The sequence below is a fragment of the Pelodiscus sinensis genome, chromosome 6 (genome assembly GCF_052426305.1).
Source record: "Pelodiscus sinensis isolate ZL-2025 chromosome 6, ASM5242630v1, whole genome shotgun sequence".
NCBI lineage: Eukaryota > Metazoa > Chordata > Testudines > Trionychidae > Pelodiscus > Pelodiscus sinensis.
The window spans coordinates 120521528-120544754 of NC_143057.1; the positions used below are offsets into that span (position 1 = coordinate 120521528).

Below are 23227 nucleotides of genomic sequence, written 5' to 3' on the forward strand. Positions count from 1 at the left end.
TATTTTGCACTTTGCTTCTTTTTACATCCAGGAACAGACAGAGCTTAAGTTAACTTATAAACCCAACTCCCAATTCTGATTTTATTTCCACTGTCATTACTCTATAGATGTTAATAGATTTGTTCCTGATCAGAATAGTGGTGAGATCAGATTCCATACTCCAGTTCCCAGACCACTGCTGACATCAGGTACAAGTAAGCAAACCAGGGCAAAGCAGAAGGGAAATTAATCAATGGAAAACCCAGGACAAATCAAGAAGAGAAAAATGGTTGTTTTCAGTCTCTAAAGGGGGTATTATGAACAGTCATAAGGGCTTATTCATCTCTCATTTTTACCAGTGTACATAAGGAAATAGTCCTATTGAAGTCAAGGTAATACTGGTATAAAACCTATACGTGAGAAGACAATTAAGATGTAAAACTGGTCCTTTTAAAAAAAAAGTTCTTTACAGTTAAAAGTGTCTCTCAATATTTTGGCAGGAATGTGACTTTGTCATTCATTGTCTAACAGCTAATGTGCTTTGACTGGTACTTAATACATTACTTTAAAATGACTAATTATTACTATTGTCATTTATCATTCACACTGCAATAGAGACAAAAGGCCATAGCTAAGTTGGGCCCTGTTGTGGTAGGTGGTGTACTAACATATGCTACCTGACTTATTGCCTAACTTATTGCTACCTTGTTCCTTCTCCATACATTGCAGCACCTACTTCCTCTCCTCTTTATATTTACATTGCAAACCCTTTAGCTCTGCATCCATTTTTTTGTCATATCGGTATATAGCTCCTGCTTGGAGCCTCTAGGTGCTAGCTCAGTGCAAATCCGTAAACAGCAACTGTGCCATTCATAAAACTATGCTGGAGGACATCCGCTAACATAGCAGAGTTTTGTGAAGTTGCTGCTGTGGAATAGTTTTCACCAGAGAGATCATTCCATTAGATTTCACATAATCCACCCAATTGTGAGAATTTATAGCAGAACTTCATCTGTTCATCTTCTCTTACGGGAAGAAAGATTTCTTCTTTCTTTCCATGGTTTAGTTATACAATACATTTGCATGGTAATTCACATCTCACCATTAACTAGGTCAAATCATTTGCATTTTGATTACTGTTTATTTTGAATAAAGAACCAGAAGAGCCCTAATATCTGGTAAATCTTTTTTTTTAAAGTGGGTTTTAAGTAGATCAATCGAAAGCTTAGCATTGCATCATGGTCTAGAAGAGGGAACTGAATTACTGTGTGATAAATGTAGTTAAGAGAAGTAATTATTCTTCTTAAAGTAATATTATTACCTATCTAACTTGTGGAATTCATTTCCATGGCTTCCATTTGACACGTATTAACTTTTAAAAATAACTGTACTTTTAATATACAGTTCTGCTGCCTGGCTTTTATTTCCCTGTTTCTTCTATTCTGAGAGCCTTCAAAATCAGTCTTCTATTATATACAAATAGCACAGAGTTCCTGTTTAAAAAAAAAAGCCTATAGAAGAGGTGGAATTTTAAGACACCAAGATTGTCCTTTGCTTCATCGCCCCAATTTTCTTCCATTTTTCTAAAAAGCAGAATAGCTCTAAACATGGGAGAGAAAGAGAGAGAAAGCCATCATTAGATAGATCTCCTGATCTTTATCTGAAGCAGTACACTCAGAAGAGCTAATGCCATGATGATAGCTTTGAAATCTCTTAGGAATTGGATAAAGAGAAGTGATAGTGATGAACTCCCAGCTAATAAACACAGAGTGCTTATTTCTGCAGAATGATCAATTTCTAGATGTCCTGAGGCTTGTCTGATACAGTTGATTTACTCATCCTCCCTCACCTCACTAATAAAGCTGAAGTCCAACATCAGATTAGAAAAGCCAGATTTCTTAAGTGGGAGGAGGTGGACTGGCATGATGGCATGCATATACTGAGAGACACCCTAATCTCCCCTGCCTCCTTCTATAAACACTAAGCTGTCTTGAGCAGCTGCCTTCCTCTGCTGAAAACATACACTTCATCCTCTTTGGGTTAGTACAGTAATACAGACAATTAATTTGTTATCTTGTTAGTGGAAATTTAATGCAATGATCCAAAAGAACTCTTACGTACTGTGATAAACTTTAGTGCCTCCAGGGTGCGTCTTTTCCATAGGAATCCCATCCATTATGTAAATGAGATGTGGAAATAGTTGAGATCCTCTAATGTATCTGCACACTGATGGATTGCACAGAGTCAGCCCTGCTGAAACTAATGAGGTTAAATGCATCTTGCCATTCCTGTCTAGTTGGGTGAGTCTCTGTGCCTAAGTTCAAGAAATGTTGTTCAAGGGTTTTTTTCCCCCCCCCTCCGTTAAAGCCACGAGGCTAAGATAATCACATTTCTTGACAGACAGTACAGTAACATGATAATAGCCTGAACACCCACTCTGGGCTCAGTCCTCAAGGGACTGTGAGGAGCATGGGCATTTGTGATGTAACAAGGAGGGGACATGGCAGTAGAGAGCAAAGGTCACCCTCTTGGGATATATGGTCCCAGGCTGCAGAAAGCTGCAGATGACACGGGTCCCTAGGGAGACGCAAAGATTAAATAAAAAAACAATGTAGCAATGTACAAACTGTCCAGGCAAAAACATTCCCTGACTGAGAACATGCAAAAACCATCAGTTTGGTCATCACTGCAAACTGTCCAGGATCCTTCACACCTAATTTCTATGGCTTGAACTAAAGACCCAGATTCCCTAATTGGAGCTGTAACAGCCTCGGTGGATCAGGCACATACAGGGGGGCAAAGAACACTAAACACCGGGGCTCCGTCTACACAACGAGTTTTCTTGGCAAGAAATATGCAAATGAGGTACTCGTTTGCATGAGTCGCAATCTCACGTGCATCTTTTCTGCCAATCCAGTTTTGCCTAGGGGTTTTTGTGCAAAAACAAGCAGTGTGGATGTTTTCTTTTCGCGTAAAACCCCTTTTTTCCGCAATATCCTCATGCCCCAAAAAAGGAGGCTTGCCGATTTTGCGGAAAAAGGGGCTTTTGCGCCAAAAAATAACAACAACAAAAAACAGTTCACACTGCTTGTTTTTGAGCAAAAACCCCTAGGCAAAAACGGATCGGTAGAAAGTATGCAAATGAGAATGCGACTCATGCAAATGAGTCCCTCAGCATATTTTTTGCAGAGAAAACTCGTAGTGTAGACATAGCCTGGATTATTTTTTGATGCCCTAATTCTGCAGGAACCCACAGAGGGACATATTCAGTACTAGGAGGAGGGAGAACAGATCCTATGCTCTCCATCCTCTCCCCTAATATATGTACACTCCTGCCATGAAAATGCAAGAGCTATCTCTTTGATCTGAATCAAGGGTGGAATTTCAGGAGGGTATGGGGGGGCAGCAGTCTTGTGCAATGGGACACAGCTTGCTTCTTCTCCCATTTCTTGGGCTATCAGGGAGCAAGGGGAAAGTACTTCCATGCCATGATTTACTCCTCTGCCCCCTCCCTTCACCAGGTGTGAGAAGTTTGCACAGCATGCAAGTGCTTTCCCCTCACTCCCTGATAGTCTAGGGAACAGGATTAAAAGCAAGCCACTTCCTGCTATGCACGGCTACTGTCCCCACCCTCCCGAAACTCTGCCCTTGGGCGATGGAAAAATGATTTTAGACTATTTATTTAAGCCCTGGCTAAGATGATTTAGTTGGAGTTGGTCTCGCTTTTCTGCAGAGGGTTAAACTAGATGACCTTCTGAGGTCTCTTTCAACCCTAATCTTCTATGAGTCTATGATTCTACTACCCATCACTGTAGTATTTGAGCAACTCTGTTCCTAGAGCAAAAGAAAAGTCTGACTATGAAATTCTGGACTCCTAAGTTTTGGGAGGTCATGAAGAAATCATTGAACTAGTTAAGCCAAGATATGTCTAAGACATGAATGTGGATTTTAACTAAAGTGGGATCAAAGTAAGGGCAGATTTTGGTAAAATTCAAAGGATAGTGACAGGTGGGATTAATGATAAGAGAAATATGGGAAGAAAAGGCAAATTCAGAGGAAGGATCACTCCAAGATTCAGAGCCTCGTGAACTAAGATTTGAGGGTGTTAATGGATTCAGAGACAGGACTAAAGAGGCTTTTGACCAGGACTTTAAAGCAATCAGTTTAATAGAATCTGTAATTAGATGCTGATGGAGTCCAGACTGATGGCCAATATGGAGACACAGTGAGTCAAGGGAACTGCAGAACTGGCCTTACATATACAAAAGTAGGTCAAAACCTGAAATTTGCAATGAAATATCCGAGAGAGTGAAGCTTTAATATGTAGAAAGGAAAAGCTAGGCATATAAGTGAAGAGCTCCATAGTAGAAGAGACAAGAGGCAAAGAAAATCTTTAGAAGAAACGAAAAAAAAATTACAATAGTTTAGATGTAAAGGATAATTCAACCCAGAAGTGCATGCTGAAGATTCTTTTTTAAGGATTTTAGAAGGTTAGTGATAAAAAGTCACTATGATGGGTGAAAAAAGGGACCTGTGGCTATGGACAAAGTAAAATAGTCTAGAAGTAGAAAAAGGGTATGCTGGTAGAGGTAGTCAAAGGAAGAGAACCTCTTTCTTCAGAGCACTTCTAAGGAAAGGCAAGATGAAGGTGAAATCTTAGTTCTCAGGTAATGAGGAAGGGTCAAGTCCGGTATTTTCATTCCTTATTTTTTCCAGATGGAGTGATCGGTTCTAAGTGTAGTAGAGAAAACAGGAATACATGAGGCAACAGTGCAGATTGGAAAGGAACCATATTTATTACAGATTAAGTAGGACACAGACAACTCCCATTGCTGAGCTGGAGATAAGTGAAGAAGGCTGTGTCAGGCTGCTGGTGTTATAAGCAGGGCTCGACGGAAGCATGGGCGAGCCGGGCAGCTGCCCAGGGCGCCAACCGATGAGGGGTGCCTGATGGCAGCTGTAAGGGACGCGCGGCATCCCTGACAACTGCCATCAGGAGCAACGCGCCCGGCTCCCACAGCGCCAGTTCTGAGGCGCCAGCCAGCAGCGCCCTTCCCGCTGCAGTTACGGGGCCCTGCACAGCCCGGCGTTCACGCCAGCAGCGCTGGCCGGGCCGGGCAGCGCATGTGCCGTGCACCCTGGGGGTGGGCCCCAGCCAGCGGCCGTGACCAGCCCACGCATGCGCCGAGCGCCCTGGGGGCAGGCCTGTGCTCCCTGGGGCGGGGGGCGGGCCTGCACATGCGTCCTGCGCCTGGGGGCGGTGCCGTATGCCCGAGCCCAGGGTGCCAAAAGGGCTCGGGCCCATCCTGGTTATGAGAGTGAATGACGCTCAAGTGATGGTTTTGAGGCTATGATGGCATCAAATCACACATATTTTCAGATACATCCAGTGTAGAAAAAGAGAGGTTACTATTGGGAAACATAAAGATCCCACAGTTCAGAGAAGACAGCAAAATTCATTGGCCATCTCTTCAGTGAATCATGAGAGGTGGTGTCTCCTTGTATTCCAACCTTCCCTGTCTGCAAAACAAAACCCAACCTGCCAAAATACCCTGGTATTGTTAACCCTCGCATCCGGCTGATGAAAATCCATAAATATGTATATATGTCAGATTGACTTAGCTATTGTTCTTTTATAATTATTGATATTTATTATTTGCATTAATGTAGCTTCTGGAGGTTCTGAACCAAATTGTGGCCCACTGAGCTAGGTAATATACAAACACAGAGTGCAAGGCAATCTTTGTCACCAGAAACTGAACATTTAAGTAGGAAAGAAGGAGTAGGGAGCAGCTGAGACTACAATCCATGTAAACTGAATCTCAGCCCAATACAGTGATCTCTGAATCACCCTGCTGCCTTCCTACGGTGTTATTTTGCTTTACTAAACCAAGTCCCACAACACAGTTTGTTCAAAGAGCTATACTCTAACTCTTCAGTAAATAAAATGGCTAAAAAAAATCGCTGCAATTGAAGGAACTCCCAGTGTACAGTGCAATCTATTAGACTGCAGCCAAGGAGTTTTTATTTTTAGAAAGGCTCATGTTGGCTTTGTTTTAATAACTGAGTCTATTCAGCTCAGTTTAATGCTGATTTATCACTAACAAAATGCCTTATCAGCCTCAGAGACAAAAAATAATATGCGCTGGGATATGTGTGGGGGGGGGGGGGGAGGAGAGATGTTTTTCTCCCATATTCTAGATAGCAGATATGATTTTTAACCTTTTCTTCTGAAAAATCACAATAACTGATATTAAAATGAAAGTGTTTTAAAATAGATGCATAGGTAAGATGAGCAATGCTATTACAGATGAAAAAGAGTGGCAAAGTTTTAATAACTAGTCAGCACTTAAATATAACAGAGTGCTTGAATTACTGTTCTCGTCTATTTGTGCTCTAGAGACATCTGAAACATTGGGCAGTATGGAATTACTGTACACATTTGATTTGTATTTCAATCATTTATTCACTTTTGGAAACCGCAGTGCAAAACCATTGGTCTTGGTGAACTCCCGAGGGAAAATATTGCAGGAAGTACTTTATTCAGAGTGGTTTTCATTCAAATTGATGCTGTAGATTCTGGTTAACCTGAACAGTAGAAATGTAAGAGGAAGACCAGAGAAACTAAAGGACTTCAATATCAGGAAAGTCTTCAGTAGAATGGAAACACAAGAAGAAATCTGAATGATAAAGAACAGGATAAAGAGAGAAATGATGTAGAGAGGAATGAAGTGGGGGAAGATAGTTAAGTATAGGCAATAAATGAGGTATAGACAATAAATTATAGATTGGGAAGAGAAGGCTGAATAAGTGAAATCATCTGGTGAAGGGTGGAACAAAAACACTGAAATCAATGCTAACCATTACCAACATTTGAAGCAATGTTTCCACCTTAAACAATCCTTCACATCTAAATCTGTGCCTTGCTAACATTTTGGGGTACTATGATCCTGAAGTTTGGGGCAGGCCCTTATCTCGCTTTCATATTTACTGAAGTTCTATGGAGATGCTTTAGGGCCTTCACACAACACTTTATCAGTTGTGATATGCATATTTTATTGCATACAAGCAGTCAGAATAGGGAAACTCTGGGTATGTCTACACTACCCTCCTAATTCGAACTAGGAGGGTAATGTAGGCATACCACACTTGCAAATGAAGCCCGGGATTTGAATTTCCCGGGCTTCATTTGCATGAAGCCGGCCGGCGCTGTTTGCATAAGCCGGGCACCGCCATTTTTAAATCCCGGCTAGTTCGAACCCCGTGCCATGCAGTTACACGCGGCACGGAGTAGCTAGTTCGGATTAGGCTTCTAATCCGAACTAGCTGTACTCCTCGTGGAATGTACATACATTTGCAAGTGCGTTATGCCTACATTACCCCGCTAGTTCGAACTAGCGGGGTAGTGTAGACATACCCTAAAAGAGTGTCACAAGGAGGAGGGAGAAAAATTAATATCTTTGGCCTCTGAGTATAGGAAAAGAAGCCATGGGCTTGAACTGCAGCAAGTGAGGTTTAAGTTAGGGTATGTCTACACTACAGCGCTAATTCGAACTAATTTAGTTTGAATTAATTAATTCGAACTAAGCTAATTCGAACTAGCGTGTCCACATTAAGTGGACTCTGAAGCGGGGTTAAGGATGGCCGGAAGCAGTGCCGGCAGGGCATCAGAGGAGGACTTAGAGCGTGGAGATGCTGTCTCAGGCTAGCCGAGGGCTGTGCTTAAAGAGACCCGAATTAAATTCGAACTAACGGCGCGCTAGTGTAGCGCCTATGAAAGTTAGTTCGAACTAACTTTGTAGTGTAGACATACCCTCAGACATTAGCAGGGCTCCACAAATAATGCAATCTACTCGCCCCTGGCGAGTAGATTACAACCCGGAAGAGCCGGGTTCGGGCAATCTGCGCATTCAGAAGAATATCACACTCAAAACAAACAAAATTAGGAACAATAAAGAGTTTTTCTGATAATTCTTGTTTGTTTTGTTGGGCCAGTGGCATGCTAGTATGAAAAGAGCGTGTCTACTAGCTAGGCAGTACGCAACTATGCAGTAGGGCCGGGGCTGGGGCCAGAGCGGGGACAGGATTGGAATCCCCAGGACTTGACTCATCTGTGCGCCCCGCCAGGACCATGTGTGGGACAGGCAGCACCCCGAGATCTGCATGTGCCCGGGCCAGCCCCGCTTCCCACCAGCTTGTTTCCCCCACTCCCTCCGATATCCCCTGGCCAGCCCCACTTCCCCCGATCCCCTCCAGGCCAGCCCCATTCCCCGCCGTCTGGTTCCCCCCACCCCCCACAAATCTCCCCCAGCCAGCCCCATTCCCCCCGACCTCCTCCCAGTCAGCCTGCTGCCTTCCCGGCTGTCCCCCCTCCCCCCCACACACACATCTGAGATCAAGTATGTCCAGTATTTTTTGAAACCACCTGGTAACCCTAGATGCTTAGTGCTTAACATTCCCATAGCACTGAAGCCGAAATCTCGATTTAGGTGCCTAACTTTAGACATCCAAGTTTGAAAGTGTTGGCCTTAGGGTAGTCAACAGAATTTGAATGCTGCAAAGAAATTTTGCTGGTACAATTCTGATTACCCATGTTCAGGACTGTTGGGAGTGGGGAAAGGGGCTGAAAAAAGGAGACAGCTGCCCCAGGACCTGGTGATTTAAAAGGACCCGGGGCTCCTGGCTGCCACTACCTCAGCAGTGGCAGAGTCCCAGGCCTTTTAAATCTCTGCTGGAGCCCTGATCAGCATGCACCTGGCAGCACTGAAGGGCTATCTGGGGAAGCTGGCTGCCCAGCCCCATCCCTTCTGCCCAAAGCCCCACCCCTTACAGGGGCTTGGAGCTAAACACCCCTTGGGCCCTATCCTCAGCCCTGCTAATGTTGAAGGAAGATGATTTCGGGTGGGAACTAGTGCTTTGATGGCTCAAATGGACATTCAGGGAAATGGAAAGATGGCACATGGCTGGTTTAGTCAAGCAAAACGAAGGCTGAGAAGAGATATAATGGCTATCTATAAACATGCCAGTATTTTTGCTTTCAAATTTCACATGGCCCTATGGTTCTACTGTTTGGAAAACCTGCTCCAAAGCTTTAAGTTCACATGCTTGCAATATTTTGGGTTTCCCTTTAAAAGAAGCTTGTTGGGATGGATTGATATCAAACTGGTAGCATTCTTTGTTAGCACGCAGGAATCTCTGGGTTCAGTTCGTGGCTTCAATCTCTCATTTGTTAGGCAAAACACCTTTTGTAGTGAGGAAACATTTCTCAATAGTGAAGAGCTCCTGCCATTAATTAATGAGCAGCATTGATGACTTCAGAAATGTGACCTGTTGACTCTTTTTTGAATGGAAAAAGTGGCCGCAGTACAGGGCATCAGGTCATAAGGGTTATAAAATGGGGGAAAGGTGACGTTTTTCATGGCTCTTGCAAATGTTGTCCCTACCCCAAGAGAAAAATAATGAAAGATTTGTTCCAGTAATTCACAAGAACTTCCTGCTTGATCTCATAAAGGAGAGAGTGTGATTTTATGCTTATAGCAGGCAAAGTATAAACTGCTATTCACAACTGCAATTGAGAAAGACAAACAGCAACTTATAGGGAGGCCTTTGTAAATGTAAGCATTCACAACTCTCATGAACAAGAGAGGGAATCAATGGCGAAATGCTGGACTCCCAACTACAAACCACCTCAAGTGTCCTTCAGTGCATCTTCAGTGCACAGACTAAAGCTAGGACAAAGTAAAGTGGTCAAAATGGCCAAGCACAATTATTTACCTTACAAAGCTAAATGTTTCCTCTCTTTTCTCACTTTTCCATTGGTGATTTCCTAATCTGCTGTCTTTGTTGTTCAGTCAATTGGACTTAAGTGATGCAGTGCCTTGTGCACAGTGGTCCCACAAGTCCCATGCATTACTTAAGTCCAATTTAAGCCCTGAGCTAGGCCCATGCACTAAGGTGAATTTCACCCTACAAGAATTTTTTCTCCCCTACAAAGTCTGTTTTCTTTTAGGGATAGGAATCCTTAGAAATGGAAGAAGTAGTGAAGTCCCAAAAAAGCCCACCCCGTTAGCTGCTGATAAAATCATTGAGTCACTGAATAAAGAAGAACATTTACTACTGTTCGGCTTTTCTCGGGAATCATTTGATATTTATGTTCATACATTTGGCTGTCTCATCATTGTAAGGGCAAAACATGTCCTGTGCTTTTTAAATGTTCGAGGGTCACTCGACCCACTATTTTTGCTGTGTTTAACACAGCCTTGCAAACATTTACCAGCCTGGACACAAAAGCTACTCGCCTGTCTGTTATAATCAGTCATCATGCTAATGGAAATACTAATGACATTTCACTTGCCCTTTGAAAGCATTTACTTGTCCCAGGGGAGTGGGAATTTTTCAAAAGAAGACAATCACTCTTCATTATTATTATTAGTCACTTCTAGACACCCCCGCTAATATCGGTGTTCCATTGTATACATGGAGAGACCGTGCCTGCCCCTAAGAACTTAGGCTATGTCTACATGGCAGCTTATGTTGGTATAATTTATGTCAGCCAGGGAGGTGAATAAATCATCCACTTGTCCAGATTTTCCCATGGTCATCCCTTTTAGTAGCTGCTGCCATAGGTGCCCACTCCATGGTTGCTGAGGGGCTCAAACACCCAGAGAGAAAAAATAATGAGTGTTCAGCACTGAGAGGACCGGCCAGGGCTGCTGCCCTGCAAGCCCTGGGTCTGGCCTCCAATCAGCTGTTCAGCAGCTGGCCCTCCACTGCCCAATCAGCTGGTTACTGAGGTTGTGCCACCAATCAGCTGTTAAGCAGGGTTGTCCTGCCACTCCTCTCTGACCTCTCCTCCCCTTCCCCTTGCTGTTGGAGAAGGGAGATGTCCAAGGGAGGGTAGTTCAGGGAAGGGGGTGGAGCTGGGATGGAAAGAGATGGAGTGGGGGCTGAGCTACAGGGAGGGTGCAGCAGCAGTGCAGAACACCCACTGGCAAAACAAAAGTCAGAGCACATGGCTGCTCTCCTGGGAAATCTGTAAGAATGCTCAGTACATGCGTACATTTGCCCAGTTTTATGGGCTCCTCCCAGATGTCCTCTTTGTTTTTCTGTATCTTAGAGGTGGCAACCCTACTATATGCTTCTATAGGAATCACACTTGCTGTGCCACTGAAATCATGGAACGGGAAGAGACCTCAGGAGGTCATTGAACCTAGCTCCTTACTAAAAGCAGGAGAAATCCCAACTAAATCATCTTGTCTGTTTGAAATTTAAGTTTTCACTGACTTTGGTGGTACTTTCATATCACTTGTTGTAAAACTAGGCAAAAATCTAAATGTGTCGATGTACTCTTTGGAAGACCTCGCCATACTCCCAGGGGAATATGTATCCCTGGTTGAGCGCCTTTGCTCTACTGTGCCCTCTGTGTAAACAGCATAGACCCCTATTCCAGTTTTTAAGGTTCCGTCATAAAGGACCCTGTGAAACAAACAAACACAGCCCAGAGGTACACTAGACTTGGAAGGTCAGCCCAGGTATACACTAGACCTGGAAGGTTGGCTTAAGGTACGCAACTCCAGCTACATAGCTGGAGCTGGCTTACCTTAAGCTGATCTTGGTGCCATCTTCACAAAGGGAGGCCGATGGTAGCAAATGCTCACATTGAGCTGCAAAGAGTACTGGCACCGAATAGAGCCATACTCAGCATTTGATTTAGCGGGTCTTAAGTAGACCCGCTAAACTGAATGCCAGGAGATCAATCTCCGGCACGGCAAGTGAAGACGTGGCCGCAAAAAGTAATTTTATGGGACTTAGAGTAAGTCTACACTGCCACATTACTGCACTGCAACTTTCTAGCTCAGGAGTGTGAAAAAACACCTCCACCACCCCAAGCGCAGCAAGTTACAATGCTAGAAAGCACCAGTGTAAACTGGACTACAGCGCTGGGTTCTGTGTTCCCAGCACAGCTAGCTACTCCCCTTATGGTGGTGGTTTACCTAGACCATTTCTGCCATGGCCACAGTGCTGTGTTAAGCTTTGTCTACACTTAAAAGCTTAAGTCAGGTTGACCCTTCACTGCCTTCTCCCTTTCGCCTATGGAAAATGACAATAAAGTCCATTCTGATTTGGTAACATGTGATGCCTATGCTGCACAGGTGCAAAGAACTACTCCTTGGAGTGGAGAATCAAGGCTAAGGTCTGCAAAAGCTGACTGAGCCCTGACTAGTTTTAAACCTCATTTCAGGGCATCTAATTATCTCCTCCAGCACTCTCCCATTTGCTTACAAAAGAGCAATGCAATCTGCATGGTTTTGTAATTTCATTGTTCTAGAACAGGCAGCCCCATCACAATCGGAGAGTCTGGATTGCTCTTCATCCCTGAAAGAACAACAAGAAGTCCCATGGCACCTTATAGACTAACAGATTTATTGGAGCATAAACTTTTGTGGGCAAAGACCACCATAAGCTTTCGTGGGCAAATAAATGGTTAGGCTATAAGGTGCCACAGGATTTCTCGTTGTTCTTGCAGAGTCAGACTAACACGGCTACCCCTCTGATACTTGTCTTCATCCCTGCAAACTCTATTCTGCATTGGTATTGAATCAGTGTGTGCCAATACTCTCTCCAACAGGACTGTTCACAAGTTTTGATTGCCCGTGATGCAGCTTTTGTTTAGTCATCTAGCAAGACATTATTTGTAGCTCGCTCACTGCAAATAAGCACTCCCTCATCAAACAAACACCCTCTTCTTCCCTGACATTAGTGCAAGGTCTCTTTCAGATTTTAAAAGCATAAACGTCAACACATTCAAAATGATGGGTCCCACAGCAAATGTAACCTGCTCCCAAGTGCACACAGGCAACGTTTGGTTTTGTTGCACGTGATATTAACTTTTATGTCCTCCTCTCTATGTGCAATGCGGTTCATTTATAGTTGCTTGGGGAACCACTGTGTTTACATAAATTTTAATTTCCTGTCTTTTGTTTGCACTCTTTATCATCCTTCTAAAATACACAAACAAATAAATAAATAAAAATCCTCGTGAATCTTAGTGCATGCCATATTATCCATTGGCTGGGGCAGCATGGAAAACTGGACACTGCTATGTGCCTTTCCCCGCCTGCTCTAGATAGATCATTTTGGGGAGAGGGGAGAGAGAAAGATGTTTTCATGCCCACGTCATCCGTGGTCTCTGATGATGCTGACAGCAAGAGTGACCCTTATTTCCACATGGGGTGGACCTGGGCAGTGTGGACCCTGCTGGGTACTGCTCTCTGGCCAAGTCAGCTAATATAGGCTACGGAATAGCACAGCAAACTGACAATTCATCTCTGAATACTTATATACAAGGCCTCTACCTTACTCCCAAACAATGCTCCTTTCCTTTGCTATCATTAATGTATGATTTTTTATATGTGTCTGCTTGTAGGGTACGTTAATCAGGCAGTTGGGTTCAACTACATACAAGTACGTTTCTGAATGCAGTACCCATACATTTGGTTGCTTAAATCCCCTTTCCATTAGCTATGACATTCTGGTAATTAACAAGAGAGATTTGGTTAAAACTGTTTAAAAAACACTCTTTTGATCAGGAATATCAGGTTCGCCAAACTATCATGACTTGATTGGTGGAGATCTGAATGTGCCCTTACTAAACAATATTACATAAAAAGGCTACGATCACTAGGATGCCAGTTGCACAGAAAAACATAGTGGTCCAGCTAAAAATAAATGTAATGCCCCAGTATTTAAAATTCAGTGTTGATAGGACAAAAATGATTTTGTTTTGTTTTAGAGAAACAAAGAAAACCAGATGATAAAACTGAACTGTAATAGGTTAGTTCAGAAAAGCCAACAAAAATATGGCAGTTCTAGGCAGCTGCAACTGGAATCCTTCCTCTGCTTGAATAATAAAGGCTTTTGCTAATTTTAACCAGAGCCGAATCTGGAGAACCTGCAGTCTCATGTGACACACTGAGCCCCAAGGGAATGGGAGGTGTGTGTGTGTGGGGAGATTTGTGTGTGTGTGTAATCTAACAGTGCCCAGAGCTTTTGAGATCCCGGACCACTTCAATAGCACAGGCCAGATTCATTAAAAAACTTGGCTCCATTCCAGCAGTTAAAATTGAAACAGCATATTTATTGCATTTTGCTCAAATAAGTCTGAAAACGTGTGAATCATATCCCTTGGAGAGATGGGGAGGAGAAGTAAACAATCTCAGGCTGATACCTAGAAGGGGAGTATACTGCAGAACAAAGATGTAGAAGGGTCATCGTTGCAGGGAATCCGCTGGACGATTGTGGAGTCAGAGGTTTTTGGAGTGCGCGGCTTAGCCGCCATTTTCTCCATTGCTGCTATTCTGGCCTCAAATGGTCTACTTACTGTTCTCTATTCATTTTTTTTAAATCACTCCTTAGCTTATGCGGCTTTCCTGTGTGGTTCTCTACGGCTTCCCAGATGCTGTTCGTGACGTTGGCACCTCACCCCAATAGCAACGGCATTCAGCTGGGATTCAATTATAGCCTCGCTGGCAAAGGCAGATTGGTTTTTCAGAGATAGCATATTTGGGGGAAGGATTTATTTTTCCCAAAAGCAATTTTGATTAAGAAAGAGACGCGCGACTCGCAGCTCAATCTTGCAAGGCACAGGGTGTTTCCTGACAGGTCCTGAGCTCCCGCTGACTTCAGCACAACCGAGAAAGTGCTCAGCACCTCCTAGGATTTGCTCCTGAGGGAGTAATGCAAGTAGGCTAACAGTCTGCTACAAAGCCCATTGAAGCAAATGGGAGCTTTTCTGTGCATTCCAGTGAGCTTAGGACCATGCCCATAAAATCTAAGCAAGGGAACAGAGACTGCCCTGAATTCTAATCACACTTCTTTGACTGATGCATTTAAGACCCTGGGCAAGACAGACCAAAATTATGAAGTGTGGGTATTAAATGTGAGGCACCTAAATAAAGGGCTTCATTTTCAGAGCAGTTGACTACTTACAACTTCTAGTGAACTCAGCAGGAGTATTAAGTAGGTAGCCAACTTTGGGCACCTAGGTATAAAAATGTTGATTTCCCCTGCCTCGGTTTCCCCAATTTTTAATATGGACACAACCAGCTATGTATGTCCCAGGATGGATGGGACAAGTACCAGGTATTATAGGGGAGATATGATGTGTTTAAATAAATTATACTGAGGTTGCACATTCTTTGGTGGTAGGAGTGGTCTTAAAAAAACCTTACTTTTGTGACTAGTGCCTCTCCTGACGGGAGCTTCTATGCACTACTGCAAAGTACATAACAAAACTAACAAGTGTAACAATCCAACTAGCTACACTTTTCAGGGAGTTGCTGCTGTCAGTCGGCACTATTAATTATTATTATTTATATTGCCATAATGCCACTGAGACCAAGTAATGGTCCAGAATCTGCACAAGGCACTGTACAAACCTAGAAGGATGGTCTCTGCCCCAAGGAGCTTACCTGGTGAAGCGGCACTAGTAACAAGGAATTAAAGTGGCCTGCATAGTAATGCGGTCTGGCTCCAATTTAAGACTGGGCTAGATTTGATTTACATTAACAAAATCAATAGATTGGAAGGCAAAAACAGCACTCAATGCAATACAGTTTGAGTGCCCAAGCCATGGGTGGGCAATAAAATGGCAGTTAGCCTCTGGTGGGCTGGTGCCACTATATTTACCTCCTTTTCTACAGGTATGGACGACTGCAGCTCCCATTCACCATGGATCGCCATGCCTGGCCAATGGGACCTGCGGGAAGTGACATAGACTTCCGCAGCTCCCATTGTCCACAAACAGTGATCTGTGGCCAATGGGAGCTGCAATTGCCCATACCTGCGAAGGTGCAGGTAACTATAGAGGTGCCGCCCCTCTAGGGGCTAACCCTGGGGAACCAAATCTGTTCCGGGGACTGGTATTTGCCCAATGCTGGCTCATGCCATCCATTGCAGACTTGGTATATAACCTCTCCAGTCCCATAATGGGCCAAGAAAGTGTTACTATTTTGCAAATCTTTCTGGCGACTTGTGTATATAGCGGCAGTGCAGAAAGCTAACTAAGGCCACTGTGTTGCATTAAAGATGGAAGATATGCAAGACTGATTTCCAGCTCAGCTCCTAACAGCTTGGCCGGAAGGGTGATCTTGTTTGGCTTGTTTCAGAGTTGCTGCTGATGGACCACCAGGGCCCTGTTAGCATGCAGTGAAGTGATCCAAAACAGGAGCTGTTTTTGTTTTGTAAAATTTAACTGAGCAGGGTTCTGTTTTGGGAAATAAAATCCTGTGGTGGATCTGGGGTCCCATTTTGTACTGAATCCCAGAAGTTTAAGAGTAAAATTGTGCATGTCTATAGCACCCTCTTCGCTGAGCAATGAAAAAAAAAGTTAGTCTATTTTTATGGGACTTTTAGATACAGGTGTCAACTCCTTTGGTCTCTGGATTCACAAAGGGAGGATCCAGCATTTATAAAGTCTCTGGGGAATCTCTCCACTGACTTTGGTGGGATGGAATTGAGCCCAGAGTGCAGATACAAATTGCCATAATATTAAATAATTGCTCTGTCATAGCAGATCCTCAGCTAGAGCAAGGCACCAACAGAGCCCCATACGTCCCTACTATATACTACAAGGAAAAAGTCCTCAATAGGTCTCTTAAAAGCTGATGTTTTCATCACCAAGATAATATCCATTGTCACAATGAATCACTTCACTTTCCAAAGAAACCAGAAACCCAAGCTGCTCATTCGACGTCCCTTAAAAAGTGACCACCAACCCACTCTGCATCACAAAAGGCGGACAGTAAAAATGGGGTACTCAGATATTGGACCCACAAGGAAAAATTAGTAGTGGTGCTAAGGGTGTTGCTGTGTGTTATAATTCCCTTTCCCACACCAGTTCCTTTTCCTGTACCTTATCCTTGAATCAAACAAACAAAAATTGTCAGTGAATCGCCTTGTGGCATGATGGGGGAGATTTTACTTGTAGTGGTTTAAGAGGTCTTTTCCAATATTGATCCATATGAATTTTGGAATGCGTCTTGTAAAGACCGTAAAAAACATCTAACTAAGGCATGATCCAGTGTCTACAGAAGTCAGTGGAAGGTCTCCTAGGCCTGGTCTACACTAACACCGTAATCTGAAATTAACCTCACAAGCTCAACTTTCTAAGCGATGTGATCACACTACCAAGCCTGTTATTCTGGAATAAGGGGCCACAGAATTTGCACTTTCTAGTCCTGCTTTTCACAAAGAGTAACTCTATTCCCAAACTTTTAAATCTGAAATAAGGTTAGTGTAGACGCTCCGGTGCTGCTAATTCAAACCAATTGGCCTCCAGGAGGCCTCCTATAGCTCCCCTGGGAAGTGCTTCCTGAGGCTGTGAGTCCGAGGCAGGCTCCGTTAATGTGGATGTGCTGCTTCGGACTACATTTGATTCTTCCCTGTAGTGAGGACACAGAACTTCAAATCTGTAAAATCAGGTGCCCAGAAATCAAACTTAGTAAATTTAAAATAATTGCCTAGTGTAGACATGGCCCTATTGACTTCAATGGGCTTTGGATTTGGCCCTAAGTGAGCAAACTAAAACAAACACATACTTCGTCAGTGTAAAGTGTGTAGATTTAGTCAAAGAGATTCCATTTAATTTAGCAAGATTCATGTGGTTCAATCTCCATGCATGACATCAGAAATTTGGCTAGAGAACTGGACTTATTAAGGCTAGGCAAGATTTGAGCGGAAGCAGTTTAAAAATAAAAGCAAAAGGGTCTAAATTTAGTGCCAACACCCTGCTGCCTCTCTCCCCTCTCACATATATTTTCCTTTAGGGAAAAACAAAATCTCTCAGGCAACTTGTGTGGCACATTATACAGTCTGTGAATTAAAACAGGCACATTACAGACCTCTGAGAAACATGGTTTATAATTGTAATGCCAACTGACCCTCAACTGCAGTGGCACTTAGTGGCCTCCCCTTTCAAACAATCGGCTATTGATTCCCAGACCCTGCAGTTTCAAACCGTCTTTTGTTTTCAAGAGGCATCCAGTCTTTGGGATGATTCTGCCATTGCTAATTTTCTCTGCCCTGGGGCAACTTGGTATTTCTATTGCTTTTTTAAAGTGTTATCAAAATAAGGGCAATTGCAAAGCTGAATTGTTGAATGTTAGTTTTCCCCTGTTTTGGGATCCATGCAATAAACGCGTCGTCATACAAATAAGCTTTTATGACAGCATTCTTAGCACGTTGGCTGGAGAGAACACCAGAAAACAGAATACAGGGGAAATACTGCACCAATGGATTGGGTGACCTACTGCCACAGGTCTTTGCCAATGCAAATTTATAGGATTCTACAATTATTTAGGGAAGTTGTCTTATAATATCCTAAAACATGAATCCCTCAAAAGCACCCTGCATTCCTTTTTTTGCTTTTATTATATAGTGTTGAGGTAAAATACTATAAAATAAGAATTAGGAAAAAATCTGAAGTGCTTTAAAACCCTAACTCAGACTTCTCTAACTTTGACAACAATTTGCATGGATAGTGCATCTTTTATCCTGAAGGAGCCTAATGAAGTTTGCAATGGTTACAAATACTGGACTCACTTCAGTGCACCAATGAGATGCAGCCATCTGCGGGGTAGAATGCAATCACTGTTAACAGTGCATATCACTAACACCACAACTGCTTGGAGGAGCAAGTAAAGGTAATATGCTGGCTCAGGGAGTGCAATTTGTGTCTCCTACAAACAAGGATAGCTACCATACTTAATACCAGCTGATATAATAGCTCATCTTGTTCAAATGCAAAGGGCTTGTACTTCCGTAGTGTCTGAGTGTAATATCTGCATGTATATGCCAATGTAGTTGGTTCCATGAAGAATCTCTATTCAAATGATGTCAGAGAGGAAATTTAAAATAACATTCCCAAGAAAGTTACATTAGTCAATACTCTTAAGATTAACATGCAAAAAGCACCATGGGGTTTTTAAGGACTATAACTGCAAAAGTTTGGAAAAGAAAAGAATGAGAAAGTACATATTAGCAGCTTTCAAGGAGGGAGACAAAATATTCCACTTAACCTCTGATGATAGGACAAGAAGCAATGGGCTTAAATTGCAGCAAGGGAGGTTTAGTCTAGACATTAGGAAAAACTTCTTGTCAGGGTATTTAAGCACTGGAATAAACTGCCTCGGGAGGTTATGGAATCTCCATCACTGGAGATATTTAGGATGTCTATCCAGGTTGGATAGACATCTATCAGGGATGATCTAGATGGTTCTTAGTCCTGCCATGAGGACAAGGGACTGGATTTGATTACCTTTCAAAGTCCCTTCCAGTTCTAATATTCTATGATTCTAAGGTATTTAGCAGCTCTAAAAAAAGGTATGCTCAGTGGTAGAATACCTCCTCACATCAAATGAAAGCCACTGAACAGCCAACACCAAATTCTCATGGCTTCCTGTTCATCTCAATGGCATCTTTCCCAAGTACTAATAAGGCTCAACCCTGCTTGGTATGTGAGACATCTAGCAAGATATTGACTTAAACTTTCATAGATGAGCACTGATGTAGAATAGCCCATATCCCAAGAATTAGTAACTACCTTGCAAAGATTGGTACACCTCAGAAAAGGACCCAAACTCCCATGACAGACAATATGAGTTGTGTAAGGGACTCTCTCTCAAAGAAACCATCCAGCAATACTGGAGCCTTTGTTTGGAATTGAAATCAATGCAGTCAAAACCAATTAACTGTCATATATCCAGATACCCTCATGACAGATTCTTTTGGGAAATCTTGCATTGTTAATAAAAGTGGTTTGAGGTATCAAGAAAAGTTCCTTTGACTGAATAGGTATCCAGGACATGGATGCCATAGAAATCAGCAATGCCAATTATCACAATTTTATCTGAAGTTTTGTGCTGTATAATATTTTTCCTAAAGCTCCCACTTTTGGACTCATTTGATTATGGGAGCATCCCAGCTTTCATTTTTTAAAAGAAGGTAGGTTTCTGGTCCTCAGGATGGCAGAGAAAAGAATAAAGATTTTAAAATGTGATGGCAAATTTAAAGAACAAAACTTTTATCATTTATTAAAACTGTATGATTCTTAAGTCAATCCCATAGTTTTGTGGGAACCGACTTATGTGTTTTTGTGCGCTTGGGGTTAGCAATAGAGGAAATCCCTATGAATACATAGATAAGAAGAAAAACACGCTTCTCTCTACTCATTTATGTTACAGAGGCCCGCCAGGAGGAAAAGGGTCTTATGAATCTGGGTTGAAAGGCAATAGAAAAAAACAGCTTTTACTAAATTCCTGAAGTTAAGAGATGGCATTTCTGTAGGACTCTATGACTCTATACCAGCAGAGACCTGACTGCTTATTACATGTGGGCGGGGAGGGGAGTGCAGGGGGAGACAATCATACCCATGATATAGACACTTTCTTGCAATGTATTTAACTGGGTTCTGGTTGTTATCATATACCTGAGAAACAACAGCAGTCAGACATGGCTCCAAAGGCCTGACTCTCAAAAACTGCTCACTTCACATTTACCTGTGCTGCCATGGGGACCTTACTATCAGAAAAAGCTGCAGCAAAATGAGCCTATTCTTGGCAAAACCTGAAAGAACTTAAAAAGTTGGCTGCTGTACCCAACCCAGTGGGGGGAAAAGTCCTTCTCCCTACCAACAGCTGTGTAAAAGTGGAGCCTTAGGTGAGAACTCCAACCCCCCCCCCCCCCCCATTATCAAAGAAAGATACAGACTTTGGGAGAAAGGGGGGGGGAATTATTTTATGAAGGTAGAAATGGCAACATGCAGAAATGAACTGATTGCACTAATAAATAAAGACATCAAAATAAACATCAAGCATGGAATCTGTCTTATGTGGTGAAATTCCACCTTGTGTAAAAGGTGGCCCCATAGAAGTCAATGGAGCGGTGCTGAGGGACAGCAGATGACTGTCTGGGGCTATGTCTACACTAGAGTTTTCTGCTGTGTCCAAGGAATGTATCTGCTCTTCTGAATTTTTTTCAGAAGAGCAGATGCATTTTTTCAGCATCCATGTAAACCTCGTTTCACGAGGAAGAAGGGATGTGCCAAAAAACGGGGGTTTTCCAACATTTGGCCCTTTGTAGGCAGGCCAAATGTCAGAAAAGCCTCTTCCAACAAAAGAAGTGGAAAAAGGTACACAAATTGCAGTTCGCAATTTGCGTACCTTTTTCTAGAAAAAAAAACGCAGTCTAGACACAGCCTGGGTCAAAGGCCCAAGTTAGAACAGGGGCAAGGAACCATTTTTGGCTCAAGGGCCGCTGACCTACAGAAAAATCTGTGGGAGCTGCACAAAAAAGTGAGAAGCAAAAAACTCCACAAACAAACCCTTACTGACGTGGCTCCCGACTAAGAAAGAGAAAGACACTCTCCACATTGCCATCGCACACCAGAGCCTAGGGGACCCAGCCTAGTAGATTTTTGTGCTCCAGTCCTGTGGGGATGGCGTGGGGGGCTGGAGCACCAGTGTGGGCTCCCCAGTGCTGGGTGGGGGGAGCCCTGAACCATGGGGCCTGGGTCCAGGCAAGGCAGGAGCTGAATCTGGCCCCTAGGCCTTAGGTTGTCCATCCCGGCTTAGACAATGCAATGTAGTACTGGTCCTCTGTGCTGCAGTAAGTGGGCCTGGATTTAATGCATCCGAGAGTACTGAGGGAGTTGGCAAATGTCACTGCAGAGACTTTGGCCATTATCTTTGAAAACTTGTGGAGATCAGGAGAGATCTTGGATGATTGGAAAAAGGCAAATGTAGTGCCCATCTTTAAAAGAGACAATCCAGGGAACTACAGACCAGTCGGCCTTCCCTTAGTCCCCGGAAAAATCATGGAGGGGATTCTCAAGGAATCCATTTTGAAGCACTTGGAAGAGGGGAAAGTGATCAAGAATAGTCAACATGGATTCAGGAAGGGCAAGTCATGCCTCGCCAATCTGATTAGCTTCTATGATGAGGTAACTGGCTCTGTGGATATGGGAAAGTTAGTGGATGTGATATACTTTGACTTTAGAAAGCTTTTGATACAGTCTCCCAAAATATTCTTGCCAGCACTTGGGACGGAAGAATCCCAAGCATTGTTACAGGCTGGGGACCAAATGGCTAAGTAGCAGTTCTGCAGAAAAGGACCTGGGGATTACAGTGGATATGAGTCAACAGTGTGCCCTTGTAGCCAAGAAAGCTAATGGCATATTAGGGTGGATTAGAAGGAGCATTGACAGCAGACCCAGAAGTGATTATTCCCCTTTATTCGGCTCTGGTGAGGCCACATCTGGAATATTGTGTTCATTTCTGGCCCCCCCACTATAGAAAGGATGTGGATGCATTGGAGAGGGTCCAGTGGAGAGTGACCAAAATGATTAAGGGGCTGGAGCACATGACCTATGAGGAGAGACTGAGGGATTTGTGTTTGTTTAGTCTGCAGGAGAGAAGAGTGAGGGGGAATATGATAGCATCCTTCAACTTTCTGAAGGGAGCTTCCAAAGAGTATAGAGAAAGGCTGTTCACAGTAGTGACGGATGGCAGAATAAGGAGCAATGGTCTCAAGTTATAGTGGGAGAGGTCTAGGTTGGATATTAGGAAAAACTATTTCCTAGGAGGGTGGTGAAGCGCTGGAATTGGTTACCTAGAGAGGTGGTAGAATTTCCATCCCTAGAGGTTTTTAAGTCTCGGCTTGACAAAGCCCTGGCTGGGTTGATTTACTTGGGATTGGTCCTGCCTTGGGCAGGGGGCTGAACTTGATGACCTCCTGAAGTCTCTTCCAGCTTTATGATTCTATGACTCTAAGTGTCACCATCGTGAACCAACATGGTGAAACTTCTCATTGGTGGAATGAAGATCAGATTTTTTTTCCCCTCCAGTCCATTTCAAGGAATTTTCTCCCACCATACTGCAAAGTAGCATTCCATTAAACAATTTCTCTGGTCTGATCTCCTTGGTAGGTATGTAGCAAACTGAAGTCCCTGACTTGATTATCACTTCCCTCTCCTCTTCTGCATTAATTGAATGAAAAGAGGTAGAAAAGAGTAGGTGTGGCTATCCCTTTGTGGGAGATGGGGACTTATAACATTTGGCTCACGATCTGGTGGTAGGAACCCAGAGAGGCTGTTATTCTTATACATGCTCTTTAGTGGGAGTAAATATATAACATTATTATATAACTCCCCCTACATTTATCAATGACACTTGAAGCTACAGTATGTGCAGAG

The 23227-nt window shown here is 43.2% G+C and overlaps 1 protein-coding gene across 10 annotated transcripts in view; it reads right to left on the minus strand.

Moving 5' to 3' along the window:
* The window catches only part of SETBP1 (SET binding protein 1), a 360349-nt gene that overhangs the window by 18809 nt on the left and 318313 nt on the right, over positions 1-23227 (minus strand). For 5 of the 10 annotated variants that reach the window (XM_025178259.3, XM_025178256.3, XM_025178255.3 and 2 more), the window contains exon 4: positions 2101-2205. The exons of 3 other annotated variants lie outside the window; for them this stretch is intronic. In XM_025178259.3, the coding sequence (XP_025034044.2) occupies positions 2101-2205 (105 nt within the window). Of the gene's footprint in view, positions 1-1300; positions 1581-2100; positions 2206-23227 lie in introns of all 10 variants that reach the window. 2 more of the 10 variants (XR_012905000.2, XR_003086873.3) reach the window with 2 other exon arrangements.